The sequence below is a fragment of the Talpa occidentalis genome, unplaced genomic scaffold (genome assembly GCF_014898055.3).
Source record: "Talpa occidentalis isolate TD23 unplaced genomic scaffold, MPIMG_talOcc4v2.1 talOcc4.13, whole genome shotgun sequence".
Classification (NCBI taxonomy): domain Eukaryota; kingdom Metazoa; phylum Chordata; class Mammalia; order Eulipotyphla; family Talpidae; genus Talpa; species Talpa occidentalis.
In genome coordinates this window covers 19055836-19073173 of record NW_023601322.1, presented here as the reverse complement: position 1 = coordinate 19073173, position 17338 = coordinate 19055836, and the positions used below count along the sequence as shown (strand labels likewise).

The following is a 17338-nucleotide window of genomic DNA, read 5'->3' as shown; positions in this document are numbered from 1 at the left end:
CAAATCCAGGCAGAAGGGACACAATTACTAACTACTTTCAGTGGGATCCCAACTGGGCAGCGAAATTATCACAGGGAAACAGATGTATGGTCACCCCACCTTGCGCTGACCTCTCCCCATTAGCCTGATGTATGTGGGACTCAGTGACGGGGCAGTAGTTACATCCTTCAACCTCAGGGGCAGACTGACCTGGGTTCAGATTCTGGCTGTCCCCTCACCAATGTGCTCTTGGGAGGGCACATCTCTCTGCCTCCATTTCTGCAGCTTTATTTTTCAAAGATTTATTTATTTATGCATACAAGAACTGGGGTACAGGCCAGAGGAATGGGGGATGAGAGTCTGATTCACCAAAGACAGAGTGGGGAACAGAACAGGCAGACTGACTGAAGTACACTGCTGAGGGGAGCAGCGGGCAAGTCAGGAGAGGTCTGCTGCGCCATGTGGGTAGCTCCCTGGCTGGAGATTGAACTTGTGACGCAGTGGCAGTGGATAGCTTTCATCAGTTACGTCTTAACCCCTTGTACCACCAGGGAGGCCCCATTTCTGCAGCTTTTAAAAGATCTTCCAACCCTATCTAATGCAGATAAACCAGTGTAAGACAATGGATTTTTAAAAATACATTGCTCAGTGATTGACATCTAGAGCAAACACCCCCAAAATATAAATTGGGTGAGGACTAAGGATCCTGAGGTGTTTTTTGACCATCTCGAGGGGTAAAACCTCAGAGCTGCCTCACATGTTGTCTGAGTACCTGTTAGGAGATATCCGTGGACATCAGGACAGTGAACGCAGCCAGAGGACAGGCATAGCTTCTAGAAGGGAAGAGCACTAAAGGAGAAGCTGGGAGATGCTGACAGCCAGCAGCAAACATCTCATCTCTGCTGTTTCAGACCCTGACTCAGGGAACCCCTGGTTGTGGGGATTCTATGAACAGAGTTGCCTCCAATCCAGGTAATGACCGGGGCTTGGCCCCCAAGAGAAGCTGCTGGAGCTGTGGTCCCATCCTCTGGCTGCACTGGCTGCAGGATTCAGTGTCTGCTCTGAGCCCCAGATTACATTTCCTCCCCCTGAGGCCGGCTGCAGGATGAAGTATTTCCCCCTGTGACATTTACTGTGGCCACTTTGTACAGGGCGGTTTGCAAGCTCCGCAGGAAGGAGGCTAATTATTCCCTCCGGGGCGCCTCATCCACAGTTAGGGTACCTGCTTGCCTTAGTTAGGAGGGCTAGCAGCCAGACCACAGGGCACAAGCTTGGACTGAAGTCCAGGTCAGAACCATGAATTTCGTTGACATCTGATCATAGCTGCTACACCAGGGCTCCTTATTAGGCTAGTGAAAAAGTGACATGGCGGGGGGGGGGGGCCCGTAAATTCCCCTCCCCTGGGCACGTCTGAAATGCAGGCAGACACAAAGTGATCATAAGAAGTTATGGATGTAGGGGCCTCCCTGGTGGCGCAAGTGGTTAAGCACCGTGCTATGAAGCAATCCACAGCCTCTGCAGCATGAGTTTGATCCCCGGCCAGCCAGAGAGCTACCCACATGGCGCAGCAGACCTCTCCTGTCTCACCCACTGCTCCTTTCAGCAGAGTATTTCAGTCAGTCTGCCTGTTCTGCTCCCCACTCTGTCTCTGGTGAATCCTCTCACCCTCCCTGAACCTCTGGCCTGTACCCCAGCTCTTGTATGCATAAATAAATAAATCTTTAAAAAAAAAAGTTCTGGATGTAAAACAATCTTCATGTCATAGTGACACTAATAGCTGGACAACATGAGTGTCTGCACCTAGACCTGTGTGCGCAGTCACCTTCCTTCCTGGCTTTTTCCAAGGAATGACAGGCCCTCTCATCTGGAAGGTAATCTGCACCCCATTCTCTCCTCCACTAACCTCCCTTCATTCTTTCCACCCATCACTTCCTCTAGTCTCTAAACACGCTCACGTCCCACCCACAGCAACCGTTCCCCTTGACCGTGGGCAAGTCTTTTTCTCTTAGCATCCTCTTGACTCCCATAGGCAAGTTCCAAACAGAAGGAAGAAGGAGGGAGAGAGGGAGAAAAGAAGAGAGGGAGCGCGGAGAGGGGAAGGGAGAGGGAAGAGAGGACATACAGTCACAGAAAAAAAAACAAAGAAACGGCATGTTCTTTCTGTGTCCGCTTCCCTGCTTCTCTCTCCTTCTCTAGCCCCGGGTTACCCAGGTCCACCTGCCCCTAGCGCTGCACTGAAGTCACCATGGCAGCGTCACCCAGACTTTCCTAATCACCAGATCCTGAGGACTGTGGTCATTGTTCATCTTACTTGACCTTTCTTAGCATTTGACCCTTGACCTTGTACTTCTTAGAACTCTTTTGGTTTCCATGTCGTCACTTCCTCCTGTTTCTCTTACTTCTCTGACCATTCATCTCTCCCTCCTTTGGGACTTTCTCCTCCTCCTCCACCCTTTAGATGCTGCTACTCCAGGTATGGAGTCCTTATCCTCTTCTCTTCTCGCAGGTGATCTCACCCACACCTAGGGCCTTGCACTGATGACCACAGATAGCCAGTCTCACAGCATTCACCTTCCCTAATCATCCCCAAGGACCATGAACTCAATACTTCTAATGTTGAGCCCATTCTCTTTCTCCAAAACCAACTCCTGCCTTTCTAGTATCATTGGTGTTACCACTGCTGATTTGATTGATCAAAGCCCCAGTACCTCTTCCAAGCCGCCCTTCATCCTCACTTGCGTCTCCTGCACATATCTACCCCCGTTGTGCCTGCTTTGATTCACGCCACCATATTTTCTCATAACAGCCTCACTGATCCCCTACTTCCACTTCTAGCACCACCCAACCAGCTCTGGTCCGTTCACCACACTGCAAGAAAGGAGCCTTCCAAAAATGCAAAATACTATCCTCCCACTCTCCAATGTAAAATCTTTTAGTGGGTCTCCAATCTCTCAGGATAAGCAGTATGGACCTTTAGGATGTGGTCCTTGCCTTCTTAATCATCTTGTTCTCTCTCCCTGCAACAGCATATATTTTAACATCTTGAAACACGTCTTACTCCCCAGTACACTCTGCTAGTTCACATTTTTTGCTTTTGTGCATATACCATATGCTGCTTCTAACACCATATGCCTGGCTTCTTCTCCACCACTACAATTCCAGCCTAAACTCTAACCCCATATACCTATTGCTGTCTCTTGATTTCCCCTACTAGGCCATAAGTTGCAAGCCTTATCCTTCTTGTTATCCCTGTACTTACAGTTTTTAGCATGTAGATGTTTCTTAAATGTCATTGAAAGAATGACTAGGCAGATGGATAGGTGAATGGATGGATTATGGATGGATGGATGGATGGATGGATGGATGGATGGATGGATGGATGGATGATGGATGAGTGCATGGGTGGATGGATAAATGAATAGATGATGAATGGGTAGATGGAGGGAAGTCGATGAATGGGTAAGTGGAAGATCAGATGTATGATGTGTTGGGTGAATAAATGGTTGCAGATGTGAGTGAACTGATAGGTTAATGATTTGGTGGGTAAGTTGGCATATGAATGAATGAATGAATGAATGAATGAATGAATAGGTGGATAAATGCATAGGTGGTGGCCGATGCAGACAAGAAAAGGTAGAAACAATTCAACTTTGTGAAGTCCCAGCTTGATTATTATCACCTGTCAATTAAAATAAGAATTATAAGTTCCAGCTAGCAAAATAAGAATTAACTAATGTGGGGGAAATTTAAGTAATTCTCTAAGAAAGAGGGTGCTGACTCAGGGCTCTTGAGTACCTTCTAGTTCTACTCAGACTTGCTGTCTGTCTAGCTTGTGCAAGCCACTTAACCACCAAGCCTTGGCTTCTCTGTCAATTAAGTAGAGATAATAATGCCTGTGGCCTTTTGCTGTCTCCACAGAGTGTCACGAGGGTAAATGGGATGGTGCCTACAAAGTGTGTCAAGATCTTCAGGGAAGATACATGTTTATAAGATGCATTTAGTACCAATAATCACACCTTGCATTTGAATCCAGCTTTGCACTTTTCAATCAAAGCTCTTTCACATACCTTATCTCCATTGACTCTCAAAACATTTCTAGGCAGGTATTATCCCCATTCTCAAGATTGGAAACTAGGGTGCAGAGTGATTAAGTGACATGCCCAGGGTTCCTCTTAGTGAGGAGCCGGTCTTCTGACTCCAAGCCTCCTGCATTTTTGATGACAGCCTTTTTCAGATAGATTATCTACTTCCCTGCCTCCCTGAAGAGACCTAGACATAATTGACCCTCTTCTTGATGAGTCAAGGTCATTATCACATGCATCAGTTCCTGTGCTGTCCTCTAGACTTAGCTGTAGATGCCCATCCGGATCCGGCAGCGGTGCGGGTGGAGGCCCCCTGACCTGTTCCTGAGGGCACTCAAGGTGTGCAGGCCCTGCAGAGCGCCTCACCCCAGCCGTGATTCTAGACACACACTGTGTGCCAGGACCCTCTCTTCTGGCTCTGCCTTTTTCCTTCCACCTCCCACCATTGGCTCTTCTTTTTTCTCTGGCCTAGGGAGTCTCATCCTCTCGGCTTCTCCCCCCACAGCTCTTCTGTCAGTCTAACCCGCCAGTCAGAGCTCTTTGGACTTGTCTTGCAGCAGATCATCACATACCTTCTGACATCTCGCTGTTGCTGCTCCCCGACTACCTTCAACTACCCCCAAAGGAGGACGGCTGCTGCAGGCAGGGTCTGGCTAACCCAACTGCATTAAGCTGCTTGGGTTGCAGTTGGTTTCATCAGGGTAGAAACCATGCTGTCAGTGAGCTGAGGTGGTCCAGGCAGGCTGATCAGCCTGCCTCAAGTTGACACTCTTTCCTGATGGTAAGACAAGAAGTCGTGATCTCCAGCACTTGCTCCCTTCCCACACAGTAAGGCAGCCCCACGGGTCCTTCCATCAGCACCCTCTCTCCCTCCCCACGGGGTGGCATCCCAAGCAACCAGCCTGGCCACATCCTGGGCACACCTTGGGCCACATACCCATACCCTGTGGACCTTCCCTGGGGACTCCAGGATGCTCCCACCAGTCTGCCTTTCTCCCTCGTTGCTCTCAGGCCTCCCACAGCCTGACTCCGAGCACCTTGGCTCTCCCCGAGGGAGGATATGATGGGTGTGCCCACAACAAGTCTCCGGCAGAGACAATAGGACAGGAATGCATTAGCTTCCGAACAAACACTGTGTGGGCTCGCACAATTGCCTTGGATTCTCGTCCAAGAAACACATTTCACTGTTCGAGGGCGCGGGTGGCTTGCCTGCCCCAGCCCGCCCACATCCCTTTGTGAGCCAGAGACTTTGATGAGTGGGCTGCTCCTCCCCCCACCCCAGGGCCTTCAACACCCGTGGGGCAGCCTTGGCTCTCCCGTCCCTGCAGCTCTTCTTCCAAAGTGTAATAGCAGGGCCCTGCCCACCCTAAAGAGTGCCCGCTCCTGCCAGGACTTTTTTTAGCCATTTTTTGTGGGTGCACATCTGGTAAAATAGATGTAATACAAAAATTGATATTTTAACCATTTTTTAAGCATAGGCATTCACACTGTTGCACGATCACCACCACATCCACCTCCAGAACTTCTTTCGTCTTGCAAGCTGAAACCCCACCCATGAAACACGAATTCTCCACGCAGGTCTCCCCCGCCCTGGGCAGCCCCCACTCTACCTTCTCTCTCTGTGAGTTTGACCTCTCCAGGTGTCTCGTCTAAGCAGGGTCTTGAGAGCTGGTCCTCTCATGACTGGCTTCTGTCACTTAGCACAGGGTCTTCAAGGTCCATCCTTGTAGCAGGCGACAAGTTCCTTTGTTTTTAAAGCTGAGGAGCAGGCCGCTGTGGGGACACCGCGCGTGTGATCTGTTTCTCGCCAGCGGGCACTGGAGTCGCTTTCACCTCTTGCCTGTTTCGAGCAGCGTTGTCGTGAACATGGGCGGACAAATCTGGTGGAGTTGCCAGCCCTTTTTTGAGACTTGTCTTTGAGTTAAATAAAGCATTATCTCTAGAAGATCCCAAATAGAACAGATATGAGCAAGAGAGCTGCTTGGTTTTCAGCATCCCACAAGGATCCACGTACCCAGAAACTAGCTGCCCCTTGGGAAAGCAGGGGCCTGCAGAAATGGAACACGAAACAAGTAAGCTTGTCCTACATTCAGTACCCTGACCGCCAAGAACACGTCAAGGGCAGATTCCTGGGATGCCATGGTCACCCAGAAGCACGAGAGCCCCCATAGAGTTGTGTCAAGGGCTCCTGGTTATACCACCAAGAGCAGCAAGCGTCACTTCCTGGCTGTGACCATGTGGATGTTCCCTCAGGTGGGGGTTTTTAGGGGGCTGCTCTCCACTACCTCTTCAGCTCTAAGACTCTCAACAGCTGGTCAAGTCAGCCTGTGGTGGGGAGAGCAGGACCTGGTCTGCAGCCACGGGATCCCTCCATGAACTCGACTTCCCAGCAACCACAGGGGAAAGCACAATGACAGACTCCCAATCCCTGACTTCCTTGAGAAAACCCAGCAGGCCACTCACTGGAAAGAGGACCTAAAGCCTCATGTGATTTTTGGCTTAACCCAGACTTTCCCAGACAACCAAGCGAAAGATAAGGTTGAACAGAGACTCTGGGGTTGAGAGGCCACCCTCAGCTCTGCTAGAGAGCCCTCCTCACACACCACTGGGTCCCTTTCCCCACCAGTGAGGAACCTGGAGCCCTGGGGCAGTGGTGTGGGTACAACTCTTAAGAACAGGCCTGTGTGGGCCTCCCTGGTGGTGCAGCGGTTGAGCTCTGGGTTGCAAAGCTGCCCGCAGCCTCTGCAGCACCGGCTTGATCTCTGGCCGCCGGGTGAGGGTCCCACATGGCGCACAGACCTCTCCTGCCGCCCGCTGCTCCCCTCAGCAGTGTCCTTCGGTCCTTCTGCCTGCTCTGCTCCCCGCTCTGGCTCTGGTGAATTCTCTCACCCTCCCGCGCTTCTGACTGTACCCAGTGCTTGTATAAATAAATAAATAAATCTAAAAAAAAAAAAAAAAAAAAGAACAGGCCTGTGGGGGAGTTTGGGCAGGCAGAGAGGGAGAACAGATGTGGAAGGAAAGTAGTTCTGTCTAAAGGTGAGGGGAGAGAGAGAAGACTAAAAAGACATCACCCCGGTCTGTAGCTCTGGATATCCTTGGGGGACAGCAGGCAGGTCTGGGGTGCTAGAAGAAAGGAGACGGAGGCACTAGCTCACCAGAGCAAAGCTCTCAGCTGGCAAAGACATGGATGTCCCACGAGACTCCAGAGCCATGTGGTGGGAGAAACCTCATATTTAGAGCATCTAGAAGGTGCAGCTCCTCACTGTGCTTCCCATCATGTCACCCAAGGCCCAGTGCCCCTCAAAGCTGGTCTCAGGACAGAGCACGGCTCATCTAAACTTACCATGAAAGACATTTACTGAGCACCTACTATGTTAGCCGGAGCCTACCCCTTCCTTCCTTCCCATCAGCTCCAGCTTCTGACTGCTGCCTCCTTCCCTACCCAGAAGTCACCTCCCCCATTCCATCTCTAGGAGTGCTCTCCTGCTAGATACCCCGCTTCTACCCTTTCTGGTGATTTCTCCCAGCGATTTTTATGTAAGCACAATGGGAAAACCTATGAGGGAACAAAGTTACCATCAGAAAGAAGTTCAAGCAAGCCTCACCAAGTTCTCCTGATATTAGGCATTATCTTTCCAGTAGAGTAAATGGGGCTGGGCTCCTCATTCCTCCATTCCCCATCCCATGCAGTCACAGGGTCCTCCATGTCCTGGAACCATAGCAGGCCAGCATGGACGCTGGCCCACAGGACTTGGGTATCCCTGCTGCAGGGCAAGCCACTGCCCCCAAAACCTTTTCCAGAATCTGCTTCTTGGTCTTCACTCTGATCTCTTGGGTCCTCCAGATAGGGAGGCCCTTCTCTGAGTGGCCCCCAGAACTCCCCCCACAGCTCAGGCGTCTGAATTGATGGACGTCTCCCTTGACTCTCCCTGAGGGTCTGTAGCCCTGACTCTGGAAGGAAGAAAATTTCAGAATTCAACTCCAGTGTAGCGGGGGAGGGACAGCCACGTGCTGCAGTGTATTCCAGTTTCTTGGTTAGTGCAGGTTCAAGTTATTCTCAGTCTCTTACTTTGACAATAGAGGAACAAAAGCCTTATATCTGTGTCATAGTGCACATGTGGGCACATGTGCCGGATGAAGTCCCTGAAGTATCACCGCTGGGTCAGAGGGCTGTACAGGTACAGGTTGGTGTCACCACACTGCAGATTCATCAGTTGTAATTCTGTGCCTGCTTCCCTCTGGTGAGAGAGGAGGGTCAGGCATGGTATGAACATGCCCCTCCCTGCACCCTTTCATGGGTTTGCACCTGGGGGGTTGGGGGGGAGACAGGGAGACACAGAACTGAGAAGAGCAGAAGCCCGAGGATGAAAGTTTTTAGAGTACAAAAAATGGGGAGATTTCTCTATTAGGTTGAGAGAAAAAGTGTTAGCCAGCAAAGGGAGGGGTAGAAGTAGTCAGCAGGATTGGGGGGTTTGGGTGAGCCAGATGGCAGAACTCTGAAGCCATACCTGCAGAGAGTTTCTACTGGGGGTTCAGAAGAAACAAAAGTTGGCAAGGATGTGGGAACATCAGAACCCCCAGGCATTGCTGGAGGGAATGTAAAATGGTGCAACCACTATAGAAATAGTCTGGCAGTTTCTCAATTAGCTGAACATGGAGTTACCACATGACCCAGCAATTCTGCTCCTAGGGATGGATGTTCCCAGGAGAATTGAAAACATCTGTACAAATCACATACACCAATGCTAGTATCAGCCTTGTTCCTAATAGCCAAAATGTGGGAACAACCCAAATGATGATGAGCTAACTGATGAATGGATAAGCAAAATGTGGTGTAGCCACAATGGAATATTATTCACCTGTAAAAAGGAATGAAGAAATGATACATGCAAACATGTATCAACTTAAATATGCTATATTGAGTGAAAGAAGCCAATCACAAAAGACTACATATTATATATCTCTTATGGGGAATGTCAAAAATAGGTAAGTCCATGGAGACTGAGATTCAAAGTTGCCGAGGAGTGGCGGGGAGGGGGCTGACTAGTACAATCAAGTGACACTCAACAGTCAACAACAAACCACATATAAGACAGTGGTCCCAATAGGCTAGGCCGTGTAGATTGGTGAAATTACACTCTGTGACATTTACACACCAGCAAATCATCTAATGACACATTTCTCAGATAACATAAGCGCATTATCATTGAGCAAGGCATGACTTCAGTGGTACAGGCTTCTCCTGGTTGGGTGATGAATATGTCCTGGACTTAGTGGTGGTAGCTGCAGATCTACGAATATAGTAGAAGTTACTGAATGGTACTTTAAAATACTTTAAAATGGTGAATTCAGTGTTATATGAATTATATCTCAAATCTAAAAGAGAGACATTGCGAGAACGAGAGGAGGCAGGTAGAGGGTGGACACGAGTATGGTCAGTCCCAATGTTGAGCAGCCTGACCATGGCCTTGGTCAGGAAGCTGTTCCAGCCTCTGGGTAAATAACACAGTGGTGGTTTTATAGGTTCTTAATCCTGGGCCAGTGGAGTAGAGAGCTTTGATTTCTGGAAGCCCTGATATAGCCAGGACCCCAGAGCACCTGAGACCATGGCTGTGCCCCCTTCACCTGTTAGGAATCCCTCAAGCAGTTTGCATTTCTCCAAGGATTTGCACTGCTCAACAGCTGATGACCCCTACTTGCCACCTCCTTGAAACCCACCCACAGCCTTAGTCTGCTGTGACTTCAAATCACAGCCTTAAAGCTAGCCAGGGAGCCTGTGCTCCATGGCCACAGTGGTCCTCCAGCTGCTCAAATCCTCAGAGAAATTGCTGCAGCTGAAGCTGCCTTCCTGGTGCCCTCTGACCTTCATACCTCTCTCTAGCCTGTCCCTTAGAGAGGCCCACTCTGGCCTGCATCAGGGCTGGGTCTGGGGGGCTCGGCTGCAGGGCCTTAGAGCTGGCATGCACCCCTGAGTGTGTTCTCTGCTTCTCTCGTCCACAGCTCCTGCAGTCTCAGGATGTGAAGGAAGATGCCGTCCTGTGCTGCTCCATGGAGGTGAGCAGTGTAGCTTCCCCTCCCCTGCCCCAGAGCCTCTGCGCCCTCAGGCCTCAGCGGAGGCAGAAGCTCAGGGAGGGTTGGTGGGGGGGCCTGGCTTCTGCATCCAGAATTGTCAAGCCAAAATCAGAGCAAATGCTGATGGGGACAGCAGCCTTCCTCGGGCGGGAGGGAGAAGGAACTGCCAGCATTGCCCTCATTCTCTCTGCGCCCCAAACCACCTTCTCCTTGCACCAGGCACACACCACACCCATGATTTCAGAGATTCTGAGTGAACCCCTCTCCCAAATATCTCCTGTGACTTTGATGGTGTGTTTTGTCTGGTGCTGACCCCCGCCCCCCATGTTGGCACTGTCTGCTTCAAAGCAGCGCCCTTGGAAGATTCCAATGCTGCTCCCAAGGCATGGTCACTGCTCACTGCAGCGCTCTCCCAGGATCTTCTTGCAGACACCTTGACTCTAGCTTTGCCCTCGGAGCCCAGAGTGGAGTGCAGGGACGAGAGGGTCTTCTGGCCAGAGCATCCAGGCCTCGTCAGGGCCATGTGAGCACACCTCTCAGGTGGCTTTTGCCCTGCCTCCAAGGCCACTCCCAAGGAGTTCAGAGGCCAGATGTGGCAGGAGCCTGGACACCTTAGCCCTGAGTCTGTGGGACAGTCACACAGTAAATATGTAGAACCTAGCTAGGTACCCTACAGGGGGCTTGGAGCAGGTAAGGGAGAAAGCATAGTCCCTGCCCTCAGACAGCTTCTGGTCTGGCTACCATCTCACACAGGCATCATCTCACACATGCGCACACAGTGGACAAGGCAGTGTAGAGAAGTCTGTGTTCAGAGGACCTATCCCTGGGGAATCAGAGGAGAGGCCAGGGTGGGCTGGGAAGGTCAAGGAAGATTTTGTGACTAAGGTAGAGTCTTGAAAAATGGGTGGAACGAGAGGATGGGCATTGAGATTCTAGACTGAAGACCTGCAGGGGCTGCTGCCTGTGCGATCACGGAGATCAGAGGTTCTCCTTCTCAACAGGGGCTTTTCAAGATTATTGGGGGCCTCTCTGGAGGGCAGGCCCTCTGGCTGGCCTTCTGCCCCAGTTCATATTTCTCTCCTCCCCTACACGTCCCAACTATGGGGAGAGGTTAGTTCTGGAGGTAGGATTGGGGACAGGAGAAAACAAAAGAGAACAAAAAACAGGAGGCCACTTCCCTGCTCCCATGTTGCACATGGACACTCACAGGTGATAATGACTAAGCTCATTTCCAGAGAGACATTGTAGCAGGTGGAAATGAACATGCTGCCAGCTGACCACCTTTGAAGGGAGCAGGTCACACAGGCATTTGAGGCCCACTGTGGATGGTAGTCAGGGAGGGTTTCCTGCAGGAGGAGAGACTTCTGAGTATAAAGGAAAAAGAGCCATTCCTTTTGGTCTTGGGAAGCAGGTACTAACCTGACTCCTCTTACCCCCACTGGCAGATTGAATGTTAAATGTGAGACTTCACAGTTGGCTCTTTTTGCCCATTCCTCCCCAATGGCCTGGAGGCCTGACCCTGCACCTCCCTGAGACAACCCAGCCATTTCCTGTCCCTGTTCCCAGCCCACCTAACCAAGATGGGTCGGGGGCCCGCTACACGGCACATGCCCTGTCCTAACCCCCAGCTCTTTGCCCGCAGCTGCAGAGCACAGGCCGGCTGCTGGAGGAGCAGCTGCCTGAGATGATGACTGAGCTCCTGGCCAGCGCCCGAGACAAGATGCTATGCCCCTCGGAGTCAATGCTGACCCGGTCGCTGCTCCTGGAGGTCATCGAGCTCCATGCCAACAGCTGGAACCCTCTGACGCCCCCCATCACGCAGTACTACAACAGAACCATCCAGAAACTGACAGCCTGACAGCCAGGGGGCCTGGCGGGCGGCCCGCGGGCAGCTGGGGCCCTAGTGCACAGGGCCAGATGGACAGGCGGGAGGACAGAGATGGCCCTGGTGGGAGAAAGAAATGGGGAGGAAGGCAGGCAGAACCGGCGGCCAGCCTGGAGCCAGAAGGAAAAGGGATCAAATCCCTAAGAGGAGCGCCCCCCACCCGAGCCCCCAGCCAGCCCCGAGCATGCGGCAGCTCACACCAATACGGGAAGCATGTTTCTTTTTCACATTGGCCCCGGCCCTCGCCCCGCCTCACACCCACTCCCCCTACCCCCGCCCATCAAACGTGTCCCCCGCAGGGCTTTGTGCTAGGGGTTTCATCTCTGTCACTCCTCCTTGGCAGCCCGGCGCGCCGGGGTACTGCTTGGGTCAGAAAGGACCTCAGAGGCTGAAAAAGTGGGTCGGAGACGGGCTCTCATTGTTCCTGCGTGCTGTCAGCCGCAGTCGCCAACTGGCAGCAGGCGACGCGTAGCAGATGTCCGGGAGGACAAAGGCAGGCACGGTCCCCACCAGCCGCCCGTCATTGACGGCCTTTGTCCGCCGTGGTCGAGCTGGGGGCCGGAGGCGTCCTGCTCTAACCTTCGCGCTCCTCCCTCCCAACTCCCAGTTCCTCCTCCCATCACCCCCAGGCCTCAGGCCTCAAGCGAGGAGCAGGGAAGGGAGGTGGGGTTCCACTTGCACTCTTGTTTCACTGTGTTTTATTTTTCAAAAGTCAGTCGCTTTGAAGTTTCCTCTGTCAATGAAAAGAGCCTGCGATGTGATCACACAGTCAGCTCAGTGAGGACCCCCTGATTAGTGGGAGATCAAACCCAGCCCCCTCTGGAAGGATTCTAGCCACAGACAGCTTGCCAGTAGCCAATTAGGGTAATTGGAAACTTCTGCCCCAGCGGGGGTCCGCGCAGGAGCCCTGTGCTCCTCAGCCCCTGGCCTCCAGCACCTCTGTTCTCTTATTCTAGCTGCTCTCTCTCAAAGGGCTGTTCCTGGCACTGCTGGGAGTGCATTAAACTCCATCCTGGCCCCAGGCCTTGTGGTGAACAGGGCAGAGAACCAGGCCGGCAAATGAAAGCCAAAACACTAGGTGACGTTTCCCCTTTCCACACACAGGTCTTGTCCTGAGCCCTTCCTAGGGTGGGGGGCCCACTGGCTCCCTAGAACTTGCACGTTAGCTAAATGGGTTGTGTGGCTGTCCCTGGCCTGCGGCAGGCAGGATCCAGAAGCCCAACCCTCAGCCGAGGTTGTCTGGCTCCAGGAGGGACTAGAGCTGGGCACTGCAGCCCCAGGGCTGTCTGCAAAGGGTGCATTCATTGAGTCCTGAGCAGGACAGTCAGGTGACCAAGTGGAGCTCCAGACAGAGCACTCCAGGCCGGGAGCAAAGCTGGGTGTTCTTGGAAGTGCCGGGTCCTGGGGAGCAGCAGCCCCTTTTCAAATGGCCAGACAGGAGGAGGAAGCAGATGCTAGGAGGCAGACTTTGGGTTGCCACAGGCATCTGCACAACTCCATCTGTGGGTGTGGAGCCCACGTTGTGATGTGCCCCCAGAATCCAGCTCCTTCCTTACTTGCTCCTTAGTCGAAGCCAGTGACTTCCTGGGTCACTGGAGGCCCCTGGCTGCATTGTCCAGTCTAGCTGTCCAGGAGCTGAGGATGGGGAGAGGGTTTCTGTGGGTCTGGGAGGGCAGGCACAGTGGAGTAGGAATCAGCTTCCCCAGTACTCCCTGCTCTCCCCGTCCGGTGCTACCTGCCTTCCAGCCCCAGGGTAGGAGCCTGTGCCAGCCCCATAAAGAACTTGTTGTGGACAAGGCAGGAGGCACAGGTTTACCTAGAACATAGTCGCTTCTGCCAGGAAGCCCATGCTGCTCCTGGCCATTGCCTTCTCCCTCCGGCATTCTCAAGCTTCTCTTCACCTGCCCTTATCCCTCAGTTGGCACCTTGTACACCAGCCTGGGGCCCAGGGACACCAGGCCCCACCAGAGGGAAGAGCTCAGCTGATAGTTGACTGCTCAGAGGGACAGCAGGGAAATCATGGTCTGGAGGAGTGAGGCAGCTCCAGACATATAGACAGCTCTGGGAAAACAACACCTACGTAAAATGGGCCTTGCTTCCCTCAAGCGTGTGCGTGTGTGTGTGTGTGTGTGTGTGTAAGAGAGAGAGGAAGAGGGGAAGAGAGAGAGAGACTCAGCTAAAAATGTGAGAGAAGCAGGACCCCAAAAAAAAGAGGCCCAGGAGTAGGGGAACAAGTCAAGGAGGCAGGGAGTATTGGGGTTCTCTCCCCCTCCACTGAGCTCAGAGAGCAAACTTCATGAAGGGACCCCAAACACAAGCACCGGGGGCTGAAGTAGCACCTGGGCACCGAGGGCTCTCCCCTCCCCCCAGAGCCCTCCTTGACACCTCAGGGCCCACCCCTCCTTGATCGTTAGGACCAGAGTATGAAGAAGTGAGATATAAATATGTATACATATATAAATATATTTTTAATTACGTGTCGTGTCACGGTGGCTCCAGACATATGGTTTGCGTAGTTAATTCCATTGCTTGAAAGCGCTTCCTGGCCCATCCGAATATTTAAACTCTTTTTCTAAATGCGGGTTGCTGCTACTTTTTCAGACATGGCAGGAAAACGTTTTAAAAAACGGTTAAGGAAATAACAGTAAAGCATCAAGTCTGAGACTCTGAGGCAGCTCCCCATGGGAGACTACTCAGACAGGAACTGGGGAGCAGAAATGGGTGCCCCTCAAGCCCCCATGCCCTCCCCAGGCAAGGTCCCCCTCTGCTGAGTGAGGAAGGCATGTCCAAGTTGACCTCTGAATGTATCTGACGGGAGGCAGAACTGGATATTGCGTTTCCTAGGCTTCTGCTGTTTTCCCTCCTCGCCCAGTTTTCTTGGCGTGCTGAAGAGGCAAAGTCCGGCCATGTGATGTTGACCTTGTCTTGGTCTCTCCCCCCTGCCAGTCAAGACGAGGCAGCCATTGTTTTCCTCTCAGGCAGCCGGCCTGCTCGTCACAGTCCTGTTCCTTGTTCCTGAGGCCTTGTGGCTTTGCCTGAGCCCTGGGACTGCAGCCCCAGGAAGAGTCCTGACCTTCCCTGACAAGGCGGGAGCCCCACCCCCTCCATGGGGAATGTGCACCCCCAATCCAGTGGTGTCTGTTCATCCTCCCTTCACCAGTCTGTAAGTCTTTAAGGTTTGGGGAATGTCCTGTCCATCCATGTAAATGTAAATGTTGGCGGAGTTGGTATTTATTCTAATTTTTATTTTTATTTTATTTTCTCTGAGGGTTGGGAGGGGGGTGTGGGGATTGTACCACTGATCACGCCCTGGGCAGCTGCAAGGTCAGGAGCCCAGAGAGCCAGCTGGGCTGCCACGAGGAGAAGCCCCGTGGGGCCGCCCCAGACGCCAAGGCCCAGTCTGGCATCAGAAACCAGCCAGTGTTCCTTGTGTGACTGCCTCTGGGCCTGCCCATGGAGTCCTGTCCCTCAGCTGCCGGACACTCTGTTGGGAAACCTCTGGCTGGGCCTTTGAGGACACAGACCAGAAGGACGACAACACTGCTCTGCTTGGGACACTAGCACAGAAGCCACTGAGCCAGCTGGGAGCCTGTTGGCAGGACCTACCTCCCTGGAGCATGGGCCTGGGGCTTCCCGCCAAAGCTGCAGTGGAATCCTGCTCACGCGACCACCTTCCCTCCCTTGGTATGTCCCGCTTTCCAGCTGAACCCAAACTACAAGTGGGTTTAAAAAAATAAAACAACACCAAAACACAAAAATGCCCCAAATCTGTGTTCTCTGTGTGTTCAGCAAAAGAGACCTTTCCCAAAATCTGTTGTGCCTCAGCTGGCACTGGCAGAGGCCTCAGGGGAGCCCCTGCCCAGGCAAGCGGTGAATGAGAAGATTCCCTAAGTCTGGCGAGCTCAGGGGGGAGGGGTCCGGGGCTGGGGAGGGCTGTGGCATGGCCTCAGAGAAGGTCCCAGGATTGAACACTGTGGCCCAGCCAAAATACTGGATTAGGCCATCCTGCAGAGGTGGCTTTGGCACTAAAGACGTGGTTTGCTGTGTGTTCAACTGCCACCCCCAGACCTACCCCACCTCTGAAATGTTGCTGTGGCATTTGGCAATGACTGGTTTTAAGAAGACTGAGACTTGGGCCTCACAGCTTCTAAAAGACGGCAGCAAGTGGCTGTCTGGTCCCACTGGGTCAAATCAGTCTTTCATCAAAGGGTCCTCCAGGGGCCTGGTGATTTATTTTCCTGTGATGACTTGTCCCTTGTTTTGCACAATTCCTCCCAGGCAAGACATTAGGGACACTGCCTCCTGGTAACAGACCCCCCTTGAGGATTCCTTCTGGCTGGAACTTGCCAGTCTTTCAGCAACTTGGGGTGACTACCAGAACATCCATTCGGTCATACGTCCCTGGTCTGGCCAAGATGATAGCCAGGGCAGCCCAAGGGCCTGGCGAGGACCTTAAGATCGGTCATTCCCACTACTGTGTCCCATGACACCATGCAGGGACAGTCAGAAGTACACAGATTGGTAAAGGAAGATAATATTTTATTTTATCAATGCGGGACACTTGTCAACCCTTTTTTTTTTTTTCTTTGATAAAAATGCAAAGGAAGGAGTAGGAACAGAAAGTAAGGTCAAATGACAGGTGTTTAAAGGTAGGAGAATGGGTAGAGGAGGGGAAATATTGTGCACCAGAAGGAAGAGATTTTTCTAGATAATTCAGTCCTTGTTCCAGAATGTTCTAAATTACTGAAAACTATGAGATGTGTCCCCCAAATAGTAAATGTTTACATCCTGACATTCCTCGTATCTCTGCTGGCAGAGATGTGTTTGCCCAGGGAGGGAAGGAAAGACTGTGTTTTGCTTTGTTTTAAAGATTTGTTTATTTATGCATACAAGAACTGGGGTACAGGCCAGAGGTGCAGGGGCTGAGAAGAGTCACCAGAGACAGAGCGGGGAACAGAACAGGCAGACTGTTGGAAATACACTGCTGAGGGGAGCAGCGGGCAAGACAGGAGAGGTCTGCTGTGCCATGTGGGTTGCTCCCTGGCCGGCTGGGGATAGAACTCATGCTGCAGAGGCTGCGGACAGCTTCATAATGCTATGCTTGACCCCTTGCACCCCCAGGGAGGCCCCTGTTTTGCATGAATAAGTAGAACACGCAAACATATACACACTGAAGGGCCTTTTTAGTACCAAGGCAGAGATAGCCGGGGGAAAGGATTGAGAAGAAAGGGAAAGAAGAAGTTATGCCTGAGTATCCAAGGTCCCTCTTGTTCCCCTAGATCCCCAGGGCATCCATACTATGTCTCAATGAAGTGGGCGG

The 17338-nt window shown here is 52.2% G+C and overlaps 1 protein-coding gene across 4 annotated transcripts in view; it reads left to right on the top strand.

Moving 5' to 3' along the window:
• The window catches only part of CTIF (cap binding complex dependent translation initiation factor), a 260483-nt gene extending 244708 nt beyond the window's left edge, over positions 1-15775 (top strand). For all 4 annotated transcript variants that reach the window (XM_037508543.2, XM_037508542.2, XM_037508544.2 and 1 more), the window contains 2 exons: positions 10062-10115; positions 11776-15775. In XM_037508543.2, the coding sequence (XP_037364440.1) occupies positions 10062-10115; positions 11776-11991 (270 nt within the window). In that variant the 3' untranslated portion in view covers positions 11992-15775. The remainder of the gene's footprint in view (positions 1-10061; positions 10116-11775) is intronic.
• Positions 15776-17338: the final 1563 nt, after the last annotated feature.